This window comes from Leucoraja erinacea, chromosome 1, assembly GCF_028641065.1.
Source record: "Leucoraja erinacea ecotype New England chromosome 1, Leri_hhj_1, whole genome shotgun sequence".
NCBI lineage: Eukaryota > Metazoa > Chordata > Chondrichthyes > Rajiformes > Rajidae > Leucoraja > Leucoraja erinaceus.
In genome coordinates, this window is record NC_073377.1 from 138,153,401 (window position 1) to 138,172,876 (window position 19,476).

Below are 19,476 nucleotides of genomic sequence, written 5' to 3' on the forward strand. Positions count from 1 at the left end.
GTTGGCATGGACAAGGTGGGCCGAAGGGCCTGCTTCAGTGCTGCACAGCTCTGTGACTCTGAGGCTCTGCATTCTTCATTGATTCAGATCTCAAGCAGAATGTTTCATTTGAGGATGTTTTAATAAGGAGGTTGAGGTAATAATGGCCAAGGTGTGACTAATAGCCTCGTGTTTACATCGGGGTTTAGTTTAGTTAGATACAGCTAGGAAACAGGCCCTTCGGCCCACCGAGTCCACACCAAACAGTGTTCCCCACACACTAACACCACCCGACACACACTAGGGACAATGTTACATTTAAACCAAGCCAATAAACCCACAAACCTGTACGTCTTTGGCATGTGGGAGGAAACCAGAGCACCCGGAGAAAACCCACGCGGTCACGGAGAGAACGTATAAACTCCATACAGACAGCACCTGTAGTCAGGATCGAACCTGGGTCTCTGGCGCTGTGAGACAGGAACTCCACAACATCAGAGGATCTTCCCAGCTGGACAAACACCCACTATTAATTACTCGATTGTAATCATGTATTGTCATCCCTCTGGCTGGAAAGCACGCAACTAAAGCTTTTCACTGCACCTCGGTACACATGACAATAAACTAAACTCAACATATAGTGTCAGAGTCATACAGCATGGAAACAGGCCCTTCAGCCCACCGAGTCCACGCCCACCAGCAATTACCCCATACACTAGCATTATCCATCACACTAGAGGCAATTTACACTTTACTGAAGCCAATTAACCTGCAGACCCGCAGGTTTATGGAGTGTGGGAGGAAACCAGAGCACCCGCCTTGGACAGTGGATGTGGAGAGGATGTTTCCACTTGTGGGAGAGTCTCGGACTAGGGGTTATAGTCTCAGAATCAAAGGATATTATTTTAGGAAGGAGATGAGAAGGAATTTCTTTAGTCAGAGGGTGGTGAATCTGTGGAATTCTTTGCCACATAAGGCATTGGAGGCCAAGTCAGTGGATATGTTTAAGGCAGAGATAGATAGATTCTTGATTAGTATGGGGTTCTAAGGTTATAGAAACATAGAAAATAGGTGCAGGAGGAGGCCATTCGGCCCTTCGAGCCAGCACCGCTATGCATTGTGATCATGGCTGATCGTCCCCTATCGATAACCCGTGTCTGCCTTCCCCCATATCCCTTGACTCCACTGGCCCCTAGAGCTCTATCTAACTCTCTCTTAAAAGATTGAATGGCGGAATAGACTTGAAGGGCCAAATGGCCTAATTCTACTCATCATTTATGATCTTATGATCAGCCGGAGAAATCCCATGCGGTCATGGGGAGAACGTACAAACTCCGTATAGACAGCACCCGTAGTCAGGATGGAACCCGGGTCTCCGGCGTTGCGAGGTAGCAACCTACCACTGTGCTGCCCTGTCATGGCATTTACGTGAAATCTTCACAACGCAATCAGGTAACTAATATCGCAGAGAAATCTTTTATTCCAATAAATTTTATTTGGAGAAGGGAGAAGTTTCAAAATACATTTAAAATACAGCAGATACAACTGATCCGCAAAATCAAATGAATCCATTACAGAAATGACAATTACTTATCACATATACATATAAGTGTACGGATTAATGTATGGAGACACAAGAAACGGCAGACACGGGAATGGATGGTTGAAGAAAATCCCGATCTGAAGCATCGTCTGTCCTTTCCCTCCACAGATGTTGCCTGACCTGCTGAGCTCCTCCCGCACTTGGTGTTTTGCTGCAGATTAATACACCATCGCACCCAATACAAATGTTTAGAGCCTGCGACATAATCAAGGCCCAGTCTCACTCCGGCCACTCCCTCTTCTCCCTTCTCCCATTGGGGAAACGGTACAGAAGTGTGGAAACGCACACCTCCAGATTCACGGACAGTTTCTTCCCAGCTGTTATCGGACAACTGAACCATCCTACCACAACCAGAGAGCGGTGCTGAACTACTATCTACCTCTTTGGTGACCCTCGGACTATCCTTGATCGGACTTTACTGGCTCTACCTTGCACTAACGTTATTCCCTTATCATGTATCTGAACACTGTGAATGGCTCGATTGTAATCATGTGTTGTCTTTCCGTTGATGGACAGCGCGCAGCAAAAGCTTTTCACTGTACCTCGGTACACGTGACAATAAACTAAACTAAACTGATCTGAACTGAGATCCCTTGCTTTGGGGTGGGAGATTGCAACCTTCATGTGGTCCGCCCTGTTTCGACGAATGCAATCAACCCGGCGTGCACAATCAAGTAAGATCAAATAGAACAAGTTTTCCTACAACTTTAGGCTGTGCACGCCATACGCAAGAAGAAGAAGAAGAAGATCTCTTGCTTTCAGTGAACTCTGAAGACTCAGTGCAGAAGGTTCCCAAATGGAGAATAACATTGAAGAAATAATCACTGCAAACTTGCCAACTTGACAAGAGTCTTCTTACCAAATCCATGACCTCAGCCATAAAGCACCAAAGGACGATGGGGACAAAAAGGTCCATGGGGCCACCATTACACTCAATCTTCAACGTCATCCTGGCTTCAAAGTACATCAGTGTTCCTTGATTATAACTGGATCTAAATGTCAGAACCCCCTCCCCAAACACAGTACCTTCACCACCTACCCAACAGGGATCTGGCACGGGCCACAAGGCTGCTCTTGCCGCTAATGCCCACATTACAACCATAACATGTATGAAAAGAGAAATAGGAGGACAGAGAAAGGTAGAGCCCAGGAACAGGCCCTTTGGCCCATGGTGTCCATGATGCCAAGATTAAATAATCATGTGATCCACGTCCCTCCATATCCATACAAATCCATGAAAAGCCTCCTAAACGCCACTATCGTATCTGCCTCCACCACCACCACCCCTGGCAGCACGTTCCAGGCACCCTCCACCCTCTGTGGGAAAAATCTTGCCCTGCATTTTTCCCTTTAACTTGGCCCCTTTCACCTTAAAACTATGCCCTCTAGTCTTTGGCATTTCCACCCTGGGGAAAAAAGGTTCAGATTGACTGAAAAAAAATAAGATCATTTTCAGACCAGCCTCTCAGCCCATGTCATGGTGGTTTGGACTCTTGTGCCTGTATCAGCAGCTTTGGGAAGAGATCCCTGAGGATTTGGCCAATAACCTGCAGAATGTATTCCATATAAGGTCAGAAAACCTTACACCCAAATAAAGTGAGCTCAGTCAAGCAAAAAGTCAATTATTTGCACATTTAACGTTATCAATAATGAATTTCACACTGTCCATCCACTTCCACACTTCCTTAACTCAGACTGGAAAGCGTATAAAGAAATGGTTCATCCGACATCTTCGCCAGCACCTTACAAGGAATAGTTGGCATCCATGTCCTCTGTAGAAATAAAGACATTACAGCAAGGTTAACGTCAGTCAGATTCACAAGGTGGGCTTCCCATTCCCTATATACTCCAGGACAGCCTGCCCAGGACCCCCCCCCCCACACCCCCCGTGGTAGAAATAGTGACTCGCTCTGTAGATCAAACTTCAGCCAAACCCTGAGGCCAGGGAGTTCTTACTAGTTGAGTTTAGTTTAGAGATACAGCAAGGAACGGGCCTTTCAGCTCACCGAGCAACCCCATACTAGCCCAGAGATCCCTCCCCCATACTAAGCAAATCTCAGAAGATAAGGGCGATAGTCCGAGTCATAGAGCACGGACACAGGCCCTTCAGCCCAACTCGTCCGTGCCGACCAAGATGCCCCATCTGCACTAGTCCCACATTTGCCTCATATCCCTCCAAACCTTTTTTATCCATGTACCTGTCCATGTATCTTTTAAATGCTGTTACTCTATTTGTCTCAACTCATCCTTGCTAATTGAGGCGGTGCAGCGTAGGTTCACGAGGTTAATCCCCGGGATGACGGGACTGTCATATACGGAAAGATTGAAAAGACTGGGCTTGTATTCACTGGAATTTAGAAGGATGAGAGGGTATCTTATAGACACGTACACAATTATACAAGGACTGGACAAGCTAGATGCAGGAAAAATGTTCCCAATGTTGGGCGAGTCCAGAACCAGGGGCCACGGTCCAAGAATAAAGGGGAGGCCATTTAAAACTGAGATGAGAAAAAACTTTTTCACCCAGAGAGTTGTGAATTTGTGGAATTCTCTGCCACAGAAAGCAGTGGAGGCCAATTCACTGATGATTTTAAAACAGAGTTTGATAGAGCTCTTGGGGCTAGCAGAATCAAGGGATAAGGGGAGAAGGCAGGCACGGGTTACAGATTGTGGATGATCAGCCATGATCACAACGAATGACGGTGCTGGCTCGAAGGGCCAAATAGCCTCCACCTGCACCTATTGTCTATGTTTATCTGCTACCTCCTCTGGCAACTCATTCCATATACACACTACCCTCGGTTTCTAAAGGTTACCCCCCAGGTTCCTACTAAATCTATCCTTTCTCTCCCTAAGCGCATAACCTCAGATTTATGATTCCCCCTATACTGGTTTAAAGACTGTGCATTTACCCTGGTTATTTCCCTCATGATCTTATGCACCTCTATAAGATCACCGCTCGTACTCCTGCACTCCAAGGGATAAACTCCCAGCCTGCCCAACCTCCCCTTGTAGTTCAGGTCCTCGAGTCCGAGCAACATCATCGTAAATCTTCTCTGCACCCTTTCTATCTGAACAACATCCAACCAAGATTCAAGATGGAACATAATACTCCAAATGCGGCCTCACCAAGGTCTTGTACAAGATCCCTCTAGTCTACAGCACTATCTAGGGCCATACATTCACTGTAAAGACCCTGCCTTGGAATGACTTCAAGTCCGAGAGATCATCAATGTCCCGCAGTGAATATCCTTCGCCTCCTGACGACACAACAGGGCTCAATACTAATGGGGATGGAGATGGTTCCATAGCAATGTTGGCCTGACCCGCTGAGTTACTCCAGCACTCTGTGTCCATGTTCTCCAGAGATGTTGAGGATAGGTTGAGGAGGCTTTAGTCCAAATGCAGGCAAATGGGGCATCTTGGTCGGCATGTAGAAGTTGGGCCGAAGGGCCGGTTTCATAAGCTCATAATTGATGGGAGCAGAATTAGGCCATTTGGCCCATCAAGTCTACTCCACCATTCAATCGTGGATGATCGATCTCTCCCTCCTAACCCCATTCTCCTGCCTTCTCCCTGTAACCCCTGACACCCGCACTAATAAGGTTTCCATGCTGTGTGACCCTACCACCCGAGTAAGAATGGCTCCCCTTCCCCCTCCCCTTCCCCAATCATTGCCCATCTCCAATCCTGGACTATCCACTCCTCACTTTAGTTTCATGTGTCTTGGTGTGTTTTTATGACTCTCGGCAGACCAATGTCCCTCCTGGGATAAATAAAGTTCTATTGTATCATGTCGTATTATCACATAAGTAGCTTTACAAACGGGACTGACCAATCTGATCATAAACCTACCGTCACCCCGTGCCCAGTCACCCTCGGCCTGGCTCTTGTTGGTCACATCTTCACTGGAGTCCTCATCATCGTCAGTGTCCTCAACGTCACCAGCATGGAGGCCCATCTCATCCGACTCTGATGAACTACTACGGTTGGAACCTGCTCTGCTGAATTCAGATTCAGTCTCATCATTGCCCTCCTGGTAATAGTCGCTTAAATCATCATCTTCATAATGATTATCCTCTGTAAAACGATACTGATCTTCGTAACGACCTAGATCTTCAGAACGACTGTCGTCTTCAGTGGTAAAGGTGGTAAGATCAGTGTTCCTGGGGTCCTGTCAATGGGAAGAACATCAATATCTGGAGATCAATAACCATGAAGTGGTTAGAGACAGTCTACAGTCTATAGTGGATACTAGACCAAGTGCAGACCCGTTGGGTCTGTTCCCCCAATGTGCGGTTGTGGGGGGGGGGGGGGGGGGAGGCGGCATGTAGCGTCACACACTAACTACCCCCCCCCCCCCCCGCACTCCCGCACGCACACTAATCGAGGGGAGGAGGGGGGAGAGGGGGAGGAGAGGGGGGGGGAGGGAGGGGAGAGGGGGAGGGAGAGGAGGGGGGGGGGGGAGGGGGGGAGGGAGAGAGGGGGGGAGAGAGAGAGAGAGAGAGAGAATGAGAGAGAGGATGGGAGATAGGGTGGGGGGGGTAGGGGAGGCGAGGAGGCAGGGGGAGAGAGGAGAGGGGGGAGGAGGAGAGGAGAGGAGGAGGAGAGGGGGTGGAGGAGAGGGGGAGAGGAGAGGAGAGAGGGGGGGAGAGAGGGGGGGAGAGGGGTAGAGGAGAGGGGGAGAGGGAAGAGGAGGAGGGGGGGAGAGAGGGGGGGAGAGGAGAGAGGGGGGACGAGAGGGGGAGGGAGGAGGGGGGAGAGGAGGAGGGAGAGGAGAGGAGAGAGGGGGGGGGGGAGGAGAGGGGGGGGAGAGAGGGGGGGAGGAGAGGGAGGGGGGGGGAGGGGGGTGGGGGAGAGGTGGGGGGGAGGGGGGGGGGGGAGAGGGGGAGAGGGGAGGGGGGGAGGAGGGGGAGTCCATTTGGAAATTTTTTTTGGGGGGGGTTTTGGGGGGGGGGGAGGGAGAGGGGGGGGAGAGGAGAGGGGGGAGAGGAGAGGGGGGGAGAGGAGAGGGAGGGGAGAGGAGAGGGGGGGAGAGGAGAGGAAAGGGGGGAGAGGAGAGGGGGGGGAGAGGAGAGGGGGGAGAGGAGAGGGAGGGGGGAGAGGAGAGGGAGGAGGGGGGGAGAGGAGAGGGGGGGGGGGGAGAGGGAGGGGGGAGAGGAGAGGAGAGAGAGAGGGGGGGGGGGGGGGGGCCGTTTTTCTTCTACCCAAACAACCATTTGCAGGCAGTGCTTTTTTACCTCTAACCATATTTTCATTTTCAAACCAAATTAAGGGTACTCACAGTGCTGTAGACATTTGTCAGTGTCATTCAAAGCTCTGATTGAGGCACACCACTTGCAGAGACTGATTGAGGCACACCACTTGCAGAGACTGATTGAGGCACACCACTTCCTGGATTTATAGTTTCTCCCCCTCCCTCCAGCAGGGGCAGCAGAGAGAATGGAGAATGTTGTAAAAACATTAATATCTCTGTCAATTTTCATCGACGGGAAAAATCCTCAGCACACATGCGGCAGAGGGGGGCTCTGAGCGAGGTGGCCAAAAATGACGGCCGTAGGTGGTGGCGTACTCTCGGAAACCGCAGCACAGAAAGCCAAAACCGGTCAAGAACAGAGTTTTAGTAATATAGATGTCAGAAGAAGCCAACAGTGATCATTTTTAATAGTGTCGGATCTGCAGTAAAGTATAAAGCACCTGCTAGAAAGATACAAAATGATGAGAGGCATAGACAGGGTAGACATGCAGAACCATTCTCCCAGGAGTGAATATGTGAAATATTAGAGGCTATAGCATACTAGAGGGAGCCCCTGTCAGGGGAAAGAGGTAAGGTTTACAGCAGATGTGCGGGCAAGTTTTTTATTTATTTTCTTTTATACAAAGGGTGGTGGGTTGCCGGGGGGTGGTGGTGGAGGCAGGTACACCAGTGGCGTTGAACAGGTTTTTAAGACAGGTACGTGGATATGCAGGGAATGGAGTGATATGGATCAATGGAGGGATATGGATTAGTTTAACTCAACATCATGTTCAGCATGGATGTTATGGGCCGAAGGGCCTGTCCCTGTGCTGTACTGCTCCCTGTTCTCAATGAGTGGGTAGTCCCAAGAGTGATGAACCCCACTCGATTGACTCATAGAACAATTTTTGGATGTTTCGACGTCGTTAAGCAAACTAAAGAACTTGGCTGAATCGTGATCTGAGACCTTGAAAGAGAGAGCTGGATTTAGCTCTTGGGGCTAATGGAATCAAGGGATATGGGGAGAAGGCAGGAACGGGGTAGTGATTGTGGATGATCAGCCATGATCATATTGAATGGCGGTGCTGGCTCAAAGGGTCGAATGGCCTACTCCTGCACCTACTGTCTATGTTTCTGATGGAGTGTGAATTTGCAGGGGAATTTGCACTGTACTAGAAACTAGTGTCATTCCAAACTTGCTGAAAGGCTTTGGATAAAGTGACAGAGAGAATGCGTTATAAATTATGGGGAGTGTTTAGTTAAGTTTAGAGATACAGCATGGAAACAGACCCTTCGGCCCACCGAGTCTGTGCCGACCATCGATCACCTGTTCACGCCAGTTCAGTGTTATCCCACTTTTTCATCCACTCCTTGCACACTAGGGGCAATTTACAGAGGGCCAATTAACCTACAAACCCGCACGTCTTTGGGATGTGGGGGGAAACCGGAGCACCCGCAGGAAACCCACGCGGTGGCAGGGAGAACGAGCAAACTCCACACACACACAGACAGCACACGAGGTCAGGATCAAACCCGGGTCCCTGGCGCTGTGTGGCAGTGGCACTACCCCGCTGTGGCACTGTGCCTGAACACTATGTGTGTTCAGTCAAATCGCAGGTCAAATAATGAATCAGTCTGGGTTGGCAGCATGCTGAAATGAAGGAAGACCAGCCTACCTCTGCAGTTTGGTCTTCTTTGGCCGAGTCCTCAACGGTCCGTGGCAGGTCCACGAATCCCTCATTGCTCAGAGTTTGCTCGGGATTGGAGTCCTCCCCAGCCGGCCCGTTGACTTCTTCCTGAAGACCGGCGGTCTGGTTGCTGCCGGTGAAGATCTGGTCCTCTTCCAGGTTCTGTCCATGTGAATCTGTACTCTGTGAGGAGTCAGAGTAGGGGAGGACACTGGTTGGGTCCTCCGCGTTAGATGTTCCATCTTCTGCCCCCTTGGAGCTTTGTCGCTCAAACCCCACATCGATGTCCGTGTCCATCCCTGGTATGAAGGGGCCCTCGTAATCTGGCTCTCCGGGGAACCCTTCTTCCTGGGTTACAGCCTCTTCGTAATCTGGCACCCGGGGGTGTCCATGTGCAGAATCTGGCACCCGGGGGTGTGCAGAATCTGGCACCCGGGGGAGCCCATAATCTGGCACCCTAGGGAGCCCATAATCTGGCACCCGGGGGTGTCCATAATCTGGCACCCGGGGGTGTCCATAATCTGGCACCCGGGGCTGTGCAGAATCTGGCACCCGGGGGTGTCCATAATCTGGCACCCGGGGGTGTCCATAATCTGGCACCCGGGGGTGTGCAGAATCTGGCACCCGGGGCTGTGCAGAATCTGGCACCCTAGGGAGCCCATAATCTGGCACCCGGGGGTATACATAATCTGGTAGCTCAGGCTGGGCATAATCTGGCACCCCAGGGTGCAGGTAGTCAGGCACCTCATTCCCGTAGGGAACACTGTAGTCATCATCTTCATCGCTGCTCGTATCCTCCCGGGAGATGTCGGAGCTCTGGCTGTCTACGTTGATGATGGAATATTCCCGGGGAGTTCCCTCATCCACCAGGTTCTCCTCCTCCCGTGCTGCCCCCGGGTTGCCATTCCGCTCAAAGCCGTTGAAGATTGGTACGCGCCCGTAGCCGGGGTATTTGGATCCGGGGAAGTTGTAGCCGGGGAAGTTGTAGCCGGGGAAGTTGATCCCGGGGAAGTTGATCCCGGGGAAGTTGGAGCCCGGGAAGGTCCTGTAATAGGGACGTCTGAAGTAGGGTGTGTAGGGGTAGTATGATGGGTAGAGCGACCGGAAATAACGAGAGTATCCCTGGAACAAAGGAGCAGAGAGGTCACGTTATTAGAAACCTCTCCACAAGTCTCTCGTTTCATTGTGCAGGAAGGAACTGCAGATGCTGGTTTAAACCATAGATAAACGCAAAATGCTGGAGTAACTCAGCGGGACAGGCAGCATCTCTGGAGAACATGGATAGGTGACGATTCAGGACCCATCTACAACCTGAAACATGTTCTCCAGAGATGCTGCCTGACCCGCTGAGTTACTCCAGCACTCTGTGTCCATGTTCCCCAGAGATGCTGCCTGACCCGCTGAGTTACTCCAGCACTTTGTGTCTTTTTTTGTAAACTAGCACCTGTAGTTCCCTGTTTTCTCTTCTCTCTATTGTAAAGCCCTCGGTCACATGTTCACCCTCGTTCTCAGGGGCAGTTGTACTCCAGTGCCTCTGTCGTTATCTCCACCCCTCTCTCTCCCCCCCACTCCCCTCTCTGCCTGAATCCACATGTCCAGAGCCAGTTCTTCCCCCACCCCTCTCTCGTCTTTCTACTGCTCTCTCCCCTCCACCATTTCAGTCCAGAGACACAGCCCTTTTCGGCCCAACCTTGTTCTAGGGGAACTTGCTCTGGGCTACACCCTCGCCATCACAAATGTGTTTGAAACCTCATCATTGTATCCACTTCTATTCCACGTTTGAAAGCCTCTATAAACACCACGATCGTATCGGCCTCCACCACCAGCCCTGGCAGCACGTTCCAGACACCCACCACCTTGAGTGGGAAAAATCTTGCTCCACACATCTCAACTTGCCCCCTCTCACCATAAGCCCATATCCTCTAGAGTTGGATATTTCCACCCTGGGAAAAAGGTTGTGATTGTCTACTCTATCTGTGCTGTTTAATTTTATACACTTCTATCAGGTTTCCCCCTCTGCCTCCACCGTTCCAGAGAAAACAATCCAAGTGTGTCCAGCCTCTCCCTGTAGCTGATCCCCTCTAATCCAGGCATCATTCTGGTAAACCTCCTCTGCACCCTCTCCAAAGCCTCCACACCCTCCCTGTAATGGGGGCGACCAGAACTGCAGGCAACTCCTGAACTGTATACAATGAGCAATTGTGCGAGAGTGAGGGGTTACCTCATCGCTGCCGCTGTTCAAACCTCTGGCGTTCTGCACCTGGGGAATTAAACGCACAATGATTAACGCTTTAAACTTGGAGATGTCTGGTCACCGTGGCCATGATCCACCCTGCCCACACCCTCTAGTCCCCCGTCTCTGAGCAGATCATTCTACGCCCCAGAGATTCACCCTCCTCACATCTAGTGCAGCACGGTGGCGCAGCGGTAGAGTTGCTGCTGCACGGCACCAGAGTCCCGGGTTCAATCCTGACTGCGGGTGCTGTCTGTACAGAGTTTGTACCTTCTCCCTGTGACCACGTGGGTTTTCTACGGGTGCTCTGGTTTCCTCCCACACCCCAAAGTGTGCACGTTTGCAGGTTAATTGGCCTCTGTAAATTGTAAACTGTCTCTAGTGTGTAGGATAGTGCTAGTGTACGGGGTGATCGCTGGTCGGGGTGGACTCGGTGGGCTGAAGGGCCTGTTTCCGCTCTGTATCTTTCGTCCAACTGGTCTACTGACAGACACCCTCTCCAACCCCCCAGGGGTAAAATGTTGCTGATTTAAAAAAGATGTGTTCCTACCGGGCGAGCTGAGACTAAGGTCAAGGTCACGACCAAGAGGCAGCTGCTGAGAATCACCGCTTTCATCCTCGCCATGAATCACCTGCAAAACACAAGTAATCTTCATCAGTGGACAGAGCTGATGCAAGCGTACACCACCAGACTCAGGAACAGCTTCTTCCCCGCTGTTATCAGGCTTCTGAACGGTCCTTCCATAAGCTAGGGTACTGTCTGATTCACCTCTACCCCATTGTGGGCATTGGACTTTGTCTCTGGAACTGATGCGCTACAATGCTGAGAACTATATTCTGCACTCTGTATCTTCCCCTTTGCTCTACCTATTGTACATGAGATTGTCGATTGTGGCCCAGCGCAAATTGGAGGAACAGCACCTCATATTTCGCTTGGGTAGTTTACACCCCAGTGGTATGAACATCGACTTCTCCAATTTCAGATAGTCCTTGCTTTCTCCCTCCTGTCCCTCCCAGCTCTCCCATAAGACTACTGTCTCTGCCTCTTCCTTTCCTTTTCCCCGACTCCCCCGACATCAGTCTGCAGAAGGGTCTCGACCCAAAAAGTCGCCTATTGCTCTCCATAGATGCTGCCTCACCCGCTGAGTTTCTCCAGCATTGTTGTCTACCTTTCATTAACCTCCTGTTGTTTTAGCCATACACAAATATACCCAGTTTAATCTGAGCAGCCTCTGTTCAATGGCAGCGAAGTGAAAGCTAGCCATCTGGTAAATCTCTTCCGCACCCTCTCTAAATCCTTCCGCATCATTTCTGCAATGGGCCAACCAGAACTGTGCTCACTTCATGAGGTCATATGTGACAGGGGCAGAATTAGGCCAATCGGCCCATCAAGTCCACTCCGCCATTCAATCATGGCTGATCTATTTTCCCCTCTCAACCCCATTCTCCTGCCTTCTCCCCATAACCCGACACCTGTACTGGGTAGATTCTATATCTGCTTTAAAAATATCCACTGACGTGGCCTCCACAACCTTCTGTAGCAAAGAATTCCACAGATTCACCACCCTCTGACTAAATAAATTCCTCCTCATCTCCTTCCTAAAAAAAACCTCCTTTATTTCTGAGGCTGTGACCTCTGGTCCTAGACTCTCCCACTAGTGGAAACATCCTCTCCACATCCACTCTATCCAGGCCTTTCACTATTCGCTAAGTTTCAATGTGCCCCCCCCCCCTCATTCTTCTAAACTCCAGCGAGTGGAGGCCCAGTGCCGTTAAACGCTGATCATGTGTTAACACACTGATTCCTGGGATCATTCTCGTAAACCTCCTCTGGACCCTCTCCAGCGCCAGCACATCCTTCCTCAGATATGGGGCCCAAAATTGCTCACAATACTCCAAATGCGATCTGAGCAGTGCAGTTCTGACCAGTTCTGATCTTAAACCCATGCCCTCTAGTCTTGGACGTTTCCACCTTGTGGAAAAATACCTTCGCCACTACCCTCTGCTCCATCGCCCAGGCACTTTGTTCCTCTCCCCATACCTCTGCGTCTCTCCCTCCCACGCTGCTAAAAAAGTTCCTCTCTAAGTTCCCAGTCCCATCTTAATTCAGCACATAGCCATTGTTTCTACCAAGGAACTCCTTAGGGTATTTTTAAAGTGGAGGTTGACAGATTCTTGATTAGTGCGGGTATCAGGGGTTATGTGGAGAAGGCAGGAGAATGGGGTTGAGAGGGAAAGATAGATCAGCCATGATTGAACGGCGGAGTAGGCTCGATGGGCCGAAATGGCCTAATTCTGCTCCAATGGCTGATGGAACGTATTGAAGCACGATGCCCACTCCACCCAGTCCCTGCAGTGGAGGGGCCCGAGGAGGAAGGAAAGTGAGGCAATAGTTGGAGGCCATCTCTTCCCTGGTAGTGAAGGGCAAGGAGACATCTTGATGCACAGGGCTGCAGATGCTGGAATCCTGAACTAAACCTAGAGTGCGGGAGGGACTCAGCAGGTCAGGCAGCATCTGTGGAGGGAATGGCCAGGCGACGTTTCATGTTGGGGCCCTTATTCGGGCTGAGCTACACCATCCACTCAAACTATGCTGCTTCAAATTAACTCTAGGGGAGAGAGCAAGATGCACGGCAGGAGAGAGTCCAAGAGCCGCATGGTGGTTCAGCGGTAGAGTTGCTGCCTCACAGCGCTAGGGACTGGGGTTCCATCCTGACTAGGGGTGCAGTCTGTACGGAGTTTGCACATTCTCCCTGTGTCTCCGGGTGCTCCGGTTTCCTCTCACACTCCAAAGACGTGCGGGATTGGAGGATAATTGGTTTCTGTAAATTGCAAATGGCCCCTAGTGTTAGTGTGTGAGGATCGCTGGTCGGCGTGGACTCGGTGGGCTGAAGGGCCTGTTTCCGCACTGTACCTCTAAAGTCTAACGACGCGGGGAATGGCTGCAAGAATGTTGGTGGGAGGATGCCCTGTGGAATGTAAACTCCAGCGTGGGGTAGGTGAATAGCTGTTTCTGTGCCGTGAATGCCTTGCCACGCTGGAGAAGGTGCGAGACTCCAACTGGGCCAAGAAACAGGCAGGAATGTCTCCGCCAACAAATACCATCGTTAAACTACAGCCACATTTATTCCCAGCTGCGGCGAAGAAGGAGATTATGGTTTGCTGTGGTAAGTGTGGTCTGCCCTGAGGCCCTGAAGGTAAATGGGTAAATAACCAGCTAACGTTTCAAACTGGGAACAGAGTAAACAAGTCCAAGACACTACCATTATCAACCTGCACAGAAGGACCATTCAGGCTGGTGAACCTGGCACAGGGTCTCAGTGGGCAGAGGGATCGTGACTGAGAGAGAGTAGAGGGTTCACGTTGCACTCAAAGACCCCAGCTAGGCCGGCATGATGGCGCAGTGGTAGAGTTGCTGCCTCACAGCGCCAGAGACCCGGGTTCTATCCTGACTTGGGTGCTGTCTGTACAGGGCTTGTACGTTCTCCCCGTGACCACATGGGTTTTCTCCGGGTGCTCCAGTTTCCTTCCACACTCCAAAGATGGACAGGTTTGTAGGTTAATTGGTTAATTCTGGTCCCTAGTGTGTAGGATATAACTAGTGTATGGGGTGATCGTGGATCGTGGTGGACTCGGTGGGCCAAATGGCCCTTTTCCACGCTGTATCTCGTCTAATGCTGAGGCGAATCAGGCCCGAGTGAAGACGGTACCACTGCCACAGAGAGTTGTGGACGCAGCATGGACCATCACGCAAACCAACCTCCCTTCCATTGACTCCATCTACACTACACGCTGCCTCGGCAAGGCCAGCAGCATAATCAAGGACGAGTCTCACCCCGGTCACTCCCTCTTCTCCCCTCTCCCATCAGGAAGAAGTACAGAAGTGTAAAAACGCACATCTCCAGATTCAGGGACAGTTTCTTCCCAGCTGTTATCAGGCAACTGAACCATCCTATCACTAACTAGAGAGTGGTCCTGACCTCCCATCTACATCATTGGAGACCCTCAGACTATCTTTAATCAAACTTTACTGAACTTTATCTTGCACTAAACATTATTCCCTTCATCCTGTATCTGTACACTGTGGACGGCTTAAATGCACTCATATATAGTCTTACCATCGACTGGTTAGCACGCAATAAAAAGCTTTTCGCTGTACCTCAGTACAATAAACTAATACCACCGCTGGTGTCAGTCCCAGCTCCTCGTTTCATTGATACTATAGTGCAGCAGGTGGAGCTGCTGCCTCGCGGCTCCAGGGATCAATGTTTGATCTTGATCCCAGGTGCTGTCTGTGTGGAGTTTGCATGTTCTCCCTGTGACAGCATGAGATGCCTCCCACATCCCAAACAGACAAGGGTGGGGAGGATTCAACTGGCCAATTCAAATTACCCTTAGTGTGGGTGAGGGGAAGAGGGGAAGAATCTTGGGGGAGTTGCTGACCCCACCTTCTCCCCATATGGTAAGTTTCAACGTGGTTCCCCATCTTCCTTCTAAACTCCAGTGAGTACAGGCCCAGTGCTGTCAAACGCTCATCATACGATCAGTTGGGCCGAAGGGCCTGTCCCTGTGCTGCACTGTTCTATGTTCTTTGCTGGAGGAACTCGGAGGGTCAGGCAGCAGCGGTGGAGGAAATAGACAGATGACCTTGGGGCCGGGACACCTTCTTCACTCAGGGATCTACAGTGGAGTTGATCGGAGTCTTCTCTTTGCCTCAATGTTAGAGTGAACCTGCAGAAACGTTCCCCTATCTGGCCGATAGTGGTTCAACACAGAACAGTACAGCACAGGAACAGGCCCTTTGGCCCACAATATCCCGTACTGAACATGATGCCAGGACCAACTCTTGGTTACCCGCACACAATCCATATCCCCGTAGATGCAGACAACTGACACAGAGTGCTGGAGTAACCCAGCAGGTCAGGCAGCATCTCTGGAGAACATGCACAGAGTGCTGGTGTAACTATGTGGGCCAGGCAGCATCTCTGGAGAAAAAAGGTGGATGACTTTTCAGATCACAAACCTTCTTCACTCTGAAAAGTCGTGGGGGAAACCAGTTCTTTCAGCCTGAAGAAGTGTCCCGAGCCGAAACGTCACCTACCCTTTTTCTCCGGAGATGCTGCCTGACCCGCTGAGTTACTCCAAGCATTTTGTGCCTTTCCCTCCATAGCCATGTGCCTATGCAAAAGTCTCTTAACACCACTATCATATCTGCTTCCACCACCACCCCTGGCAGCACGTTCCAGGCACCCCACCTGTGTAAAACCTTGCCCCACACATCTCCTTTAAACTTTGCCCCTTTCACCTTTAAGCTATGCCCTCTCGCAATAGCGTCATAGAGTGGATACAGCGTGGAAACAGGCCCTGCAGCCCAACTTTCCCACACAACATGCCCCACCTACCCTAGTCCCACCTGCCTGCGCTTGGTCCATATCCCTCCAAACCTGTTCTATCCATGTACATAGAACATAGAAACATAGAAATTAGGTGCAGGAGTAGGCCATTCGGCCCTTCGAGCCTGACCGCCATTCAATATGATCATGGCTGATCATCCAACTCAGTATCCCGTACCTGCCTTCTCTCCATACCCCCTGATCCCCTTAGCCACAAGAGCCACATCTAACTCCCTCTTAAATATAGCCAATGAACTGGCCTCAACTACCCTCTGTGGCAGAGAGTTCCAGAGATTCACCACTCTCTGTGTGAAAAAAGTTCTTCTCATCTCGGTTTTAAAGGATTTCCCCCTTATCCTTAAGCTGTGACCCCTTGTCCTGGACTTCCCTAACATCGGGAACAATCTTCCTGCATCTAGCCTGTCCAACCCCTTAAGAATTTTGTAAGTTTCTATAAGATCCCCTCTCAATCTCCTAAATTCTAGAGAGTATAAACCAAGTCTATCCAGTCTTTCTTCATAAGACAGTCCTGACATCCCAGGAATCAGTCTGGTGAACCTCTCTGCACTCCCTCTATGGCAATAATGTCCTTCCTCAGATTTGGAGACCAAAACTGTACGCAATACTCCAGGTGTGGTCTCACCAAGACCCTGTACAACTGCAGTAGAACCTCCCTGCTCCTATACTCAAATCCTTTTGCAATGAAAGCTAACATACCATTCGCTTTGTTTACTGCCTGATGCACCTGCATGCCTACCTTCAATGACTGGTGTACCATGACACCCAGGTCTCGCTGCATCTCCCCCTTTCCCAATCGGCCACCATTTAGATAATAACCTGTCTAAATGTTTCTTAAATGTTGGGATAGTCCCAGCCTCAACTACCTCCTTTGGCAGCTTGTTCCATTCACCCGCCACCCTTTGTATGGAAAAGTTACCCCTCGGACTCCTATTAAATCTTTTCCGCTTCACCTTGAACCTATGTCCTCTGGTCCTCGATTCCCCTACTCTGGGGAAGAGACTGTGCATCTACCTGATCTATTCCTCTCATGACATGTCTTTGACATTTCCATCCTGTGAGAAATGTTCTGACTGCCCACCCTATCTATGCCTCTCATCATTTTATACACTTCTACCAGGTCTCCCCTCAACCTGTGGCGTTCCAGAGAAAACAATCCAAGTGTGTCCAACCTCTCCCTGTAGCTGAAACCCTCTAATTATCCAGGCAGCGTTCTGGTAAACCTCTCTCCACCCTTTCTAAAGCCTCCACATCCTTCCTGTTGTGAGACGACCAGAACTTAACGCAATTCTCCAAATGTAATGCCCCTGTCCCACTTAGGAAACCTGAACGGAAACCTCTGGAGACTTTGCGCCCCACCCAAGGTTCCCGTGCGGTTCCCGGAGGTTTTCATCAGTCTCCCTACCTGCTTCCACTACCTGCAACCTCCGGCAACCACCTGCAACCTCCGGGTTCACCCAGTCCTTCTCTCCAGAGTTGCTGCCTGAGCCGCTGAGTTACTCCAGCATTTTGAGTCTATCTTCAGTTTAATCAGCATCTACAGATCGATGAAGGCAAGACTGTACTGTACTCGGCCGAGCTTAGACGCTCATGTCCTCAGCGCCAGAGAGCCGGGACCTGCCGCTGGTGCCAACACCGGGTACCCGGTCCCCAGGGCGGGGAGGTGGGGAGACAGAGGGGAGGAGGTACAAGGGACAGACCGACAGAGGATACTCGGGGCGGGGACAGATGAGGAGCCGAGCTCCCTGTCTGTCACAGTTGTAGCGGGAATCTCTGCTGCCCGTCTCTGCTCCCACCCTGGGGGTAAAACCCCTCCATCACCGCCTGAGGACAGAGCACAGATTGTACACACACCCCCCCCGAAACATCAACCCCTTCTCCCTCTACAGGCGCTGCCCGACCCGATCCGCGGACTCACTCCCTCCCGCCAGCTCGCTGTGCTTTGTGGACAAAAGTCAATGTCCCCGCGGCTGTTGCAGGAGCCGGGAGCGAGGGAGCGAGGAAGCCCCCATCAGTCACCCCGTCCCGGGGCCAGCAGGGTCCGGCCCGCACCCCCGATCCCCACCGCGCTCCCTCACTCACCCCCTCAACCCGCGCTCCCCTCCGGCATCATCCCCCACCCCACATTACCTGATGGACCGCTGGACTGGACCGTGCTGAGTCTCTTCTCTTCTCTTCACTTTTCCTGTCTTCTCTCTCTCGTCTCTCCTTTCTCTCTCTCTCTCTCTCTCTCTCTCTCTCTCTCTCTCTCTCTCTCTCTCTCTCTCTCTCTCTCTCTCTCTCTCTCTCTCTCTCTCTCTCTCTCTCCCTCTCTCTCTCTCTCTCTCTCTCTCTCTCTCTCTCTCTCTCTCTCTCTGTCTTTCTCTCTCTCTGTCTCTCTCTCTCTCTCTCTCTCTCTCTCCCTGTCTCTCTGTCTCTCTCTCTCTCTCTCTCTCTCTCTCTCTCTCTCTCTCTCTCTGTCTCTCTCTCTCTCTCTCTCTCTCTGTCTCTCTCTCTCTCTGTCTCTCTGTCTCTCTGTGCGCTGGTCCAGGCAGGGACGGAGATACAGGTAGCGGGACCTCAGTCCCAGGCAATTTATCCCCAGCCCGCCCCGCATCACCCGCCCACCGCCCATAGACCGGCCTCCCAGCGGCCAATCGTCTCTCACGGATCGGCTTGCACAAGATCAACAGTTGCAACTCCAAGTTTAACCCCCCCCCCCCCCTCTTTCCCCTTTCACCATAAACCTTTGTCTGCTCGTTCCTGATTTCCCTACACTGGGTAAACAACCTCTGTGTATTCACCCTAATTATTAGGCTTTTACTTTAGATTTTAGAGATACAGTGTGGAAACAGGCCCTTCGGCCCACATAGTCCAGCGATCAGCCCGTACACTCACACACTATCCTACACACTAGGGACAATGGACAGAAGCCAATTAACCTACAGGCTTGCATATCTTTAGAATGTGGGAGGAAACCGGAGAAAACACACGTGGTCTCGGGGAGAACGTACAAACTCCATACAGACAGCCCCGTAGTCAGGATGGAACCCAGGTCTCTGGCGCTGTGAGGCAGCAACTCTACCGCTGCGCTCCATTGATTGCCGTCATCTATTCCTCTCATGTTTTATACACCTCTATAAGATCATCCCTCATCCTCCTGCACTCCAAAGAATAGTCTTAGTCTGCCCAACCTCTCCCTATAGCTCAGGCGCTCAAATCCTGGCAACATCCTCGTAAATCTTCTCTGCCCCCTATCCAGCTTGATAACACCCTTCCAATAGAGGGGTGAGCAAAGCTGAACACTGGGGCACAGTGGCGCTGCCTCATAGCGCTAGGGACCCCAG

At 51.2% G+C, this 19,476-nt stretch overlaps 1 protein-coding gene across 1 annotated transcript; it reads right to left on the bottom strand.

The window, feature by feature from the left end:
• Positions 1–1,453: 1,453 nt before the first annotated feature.
• On the bottom strand, positions 1,454–18,365 carry LOC129702408 (uncharacterized). Its single transcript, XM_055644190.1, has 6 exons — positions 18,281–18,365; positions 11,290–11,371; positions 10,728–10,766; positions 8,495–9,628; positions 5,438–5,756; positions 1,454–3,354 (listed from the first exon to the last, which is right to left on the bottom strand). The coding sequence occupies exons 2-6, from the start codon at positions 11,362–11,364 to the stop codon at positions 3,326–3,328; spliced, it is 1,596 nt and encodes a 531-aa protein (XP_055500165.1). The 5' UTR covers positions 11,365–11,371; positions 18,281–18,365; the 3' UTR covers positions 1,454–3,325.
• Positions 18,366–19,476: the final 1,111 nt, after the last annotated feature.

Coding starts and splice junctions, on each gene's coding strand:
- LOC129702408 (XM_055644190.1), bottom strand. CDS start 11,364: ATGGCGAGGATGAAAGCGGTGATTCTCAGCAGCTGCCTCTTGGTCGTG. Junction 10,767..11,289: donor CCTTAGTCTCAGCTCGCCCG/GTAGGAACACAT, acceptor TTAATTCCCCAG/GTGCAGAACGCCAGAGGTTT. Junction 5,757..8,494: donor AAGAAGACCAAACTGCAGAG/GTAGGCTGGTCT, acceptor TCCCATTGACAG/GACCCCAGGAACACTGATCT.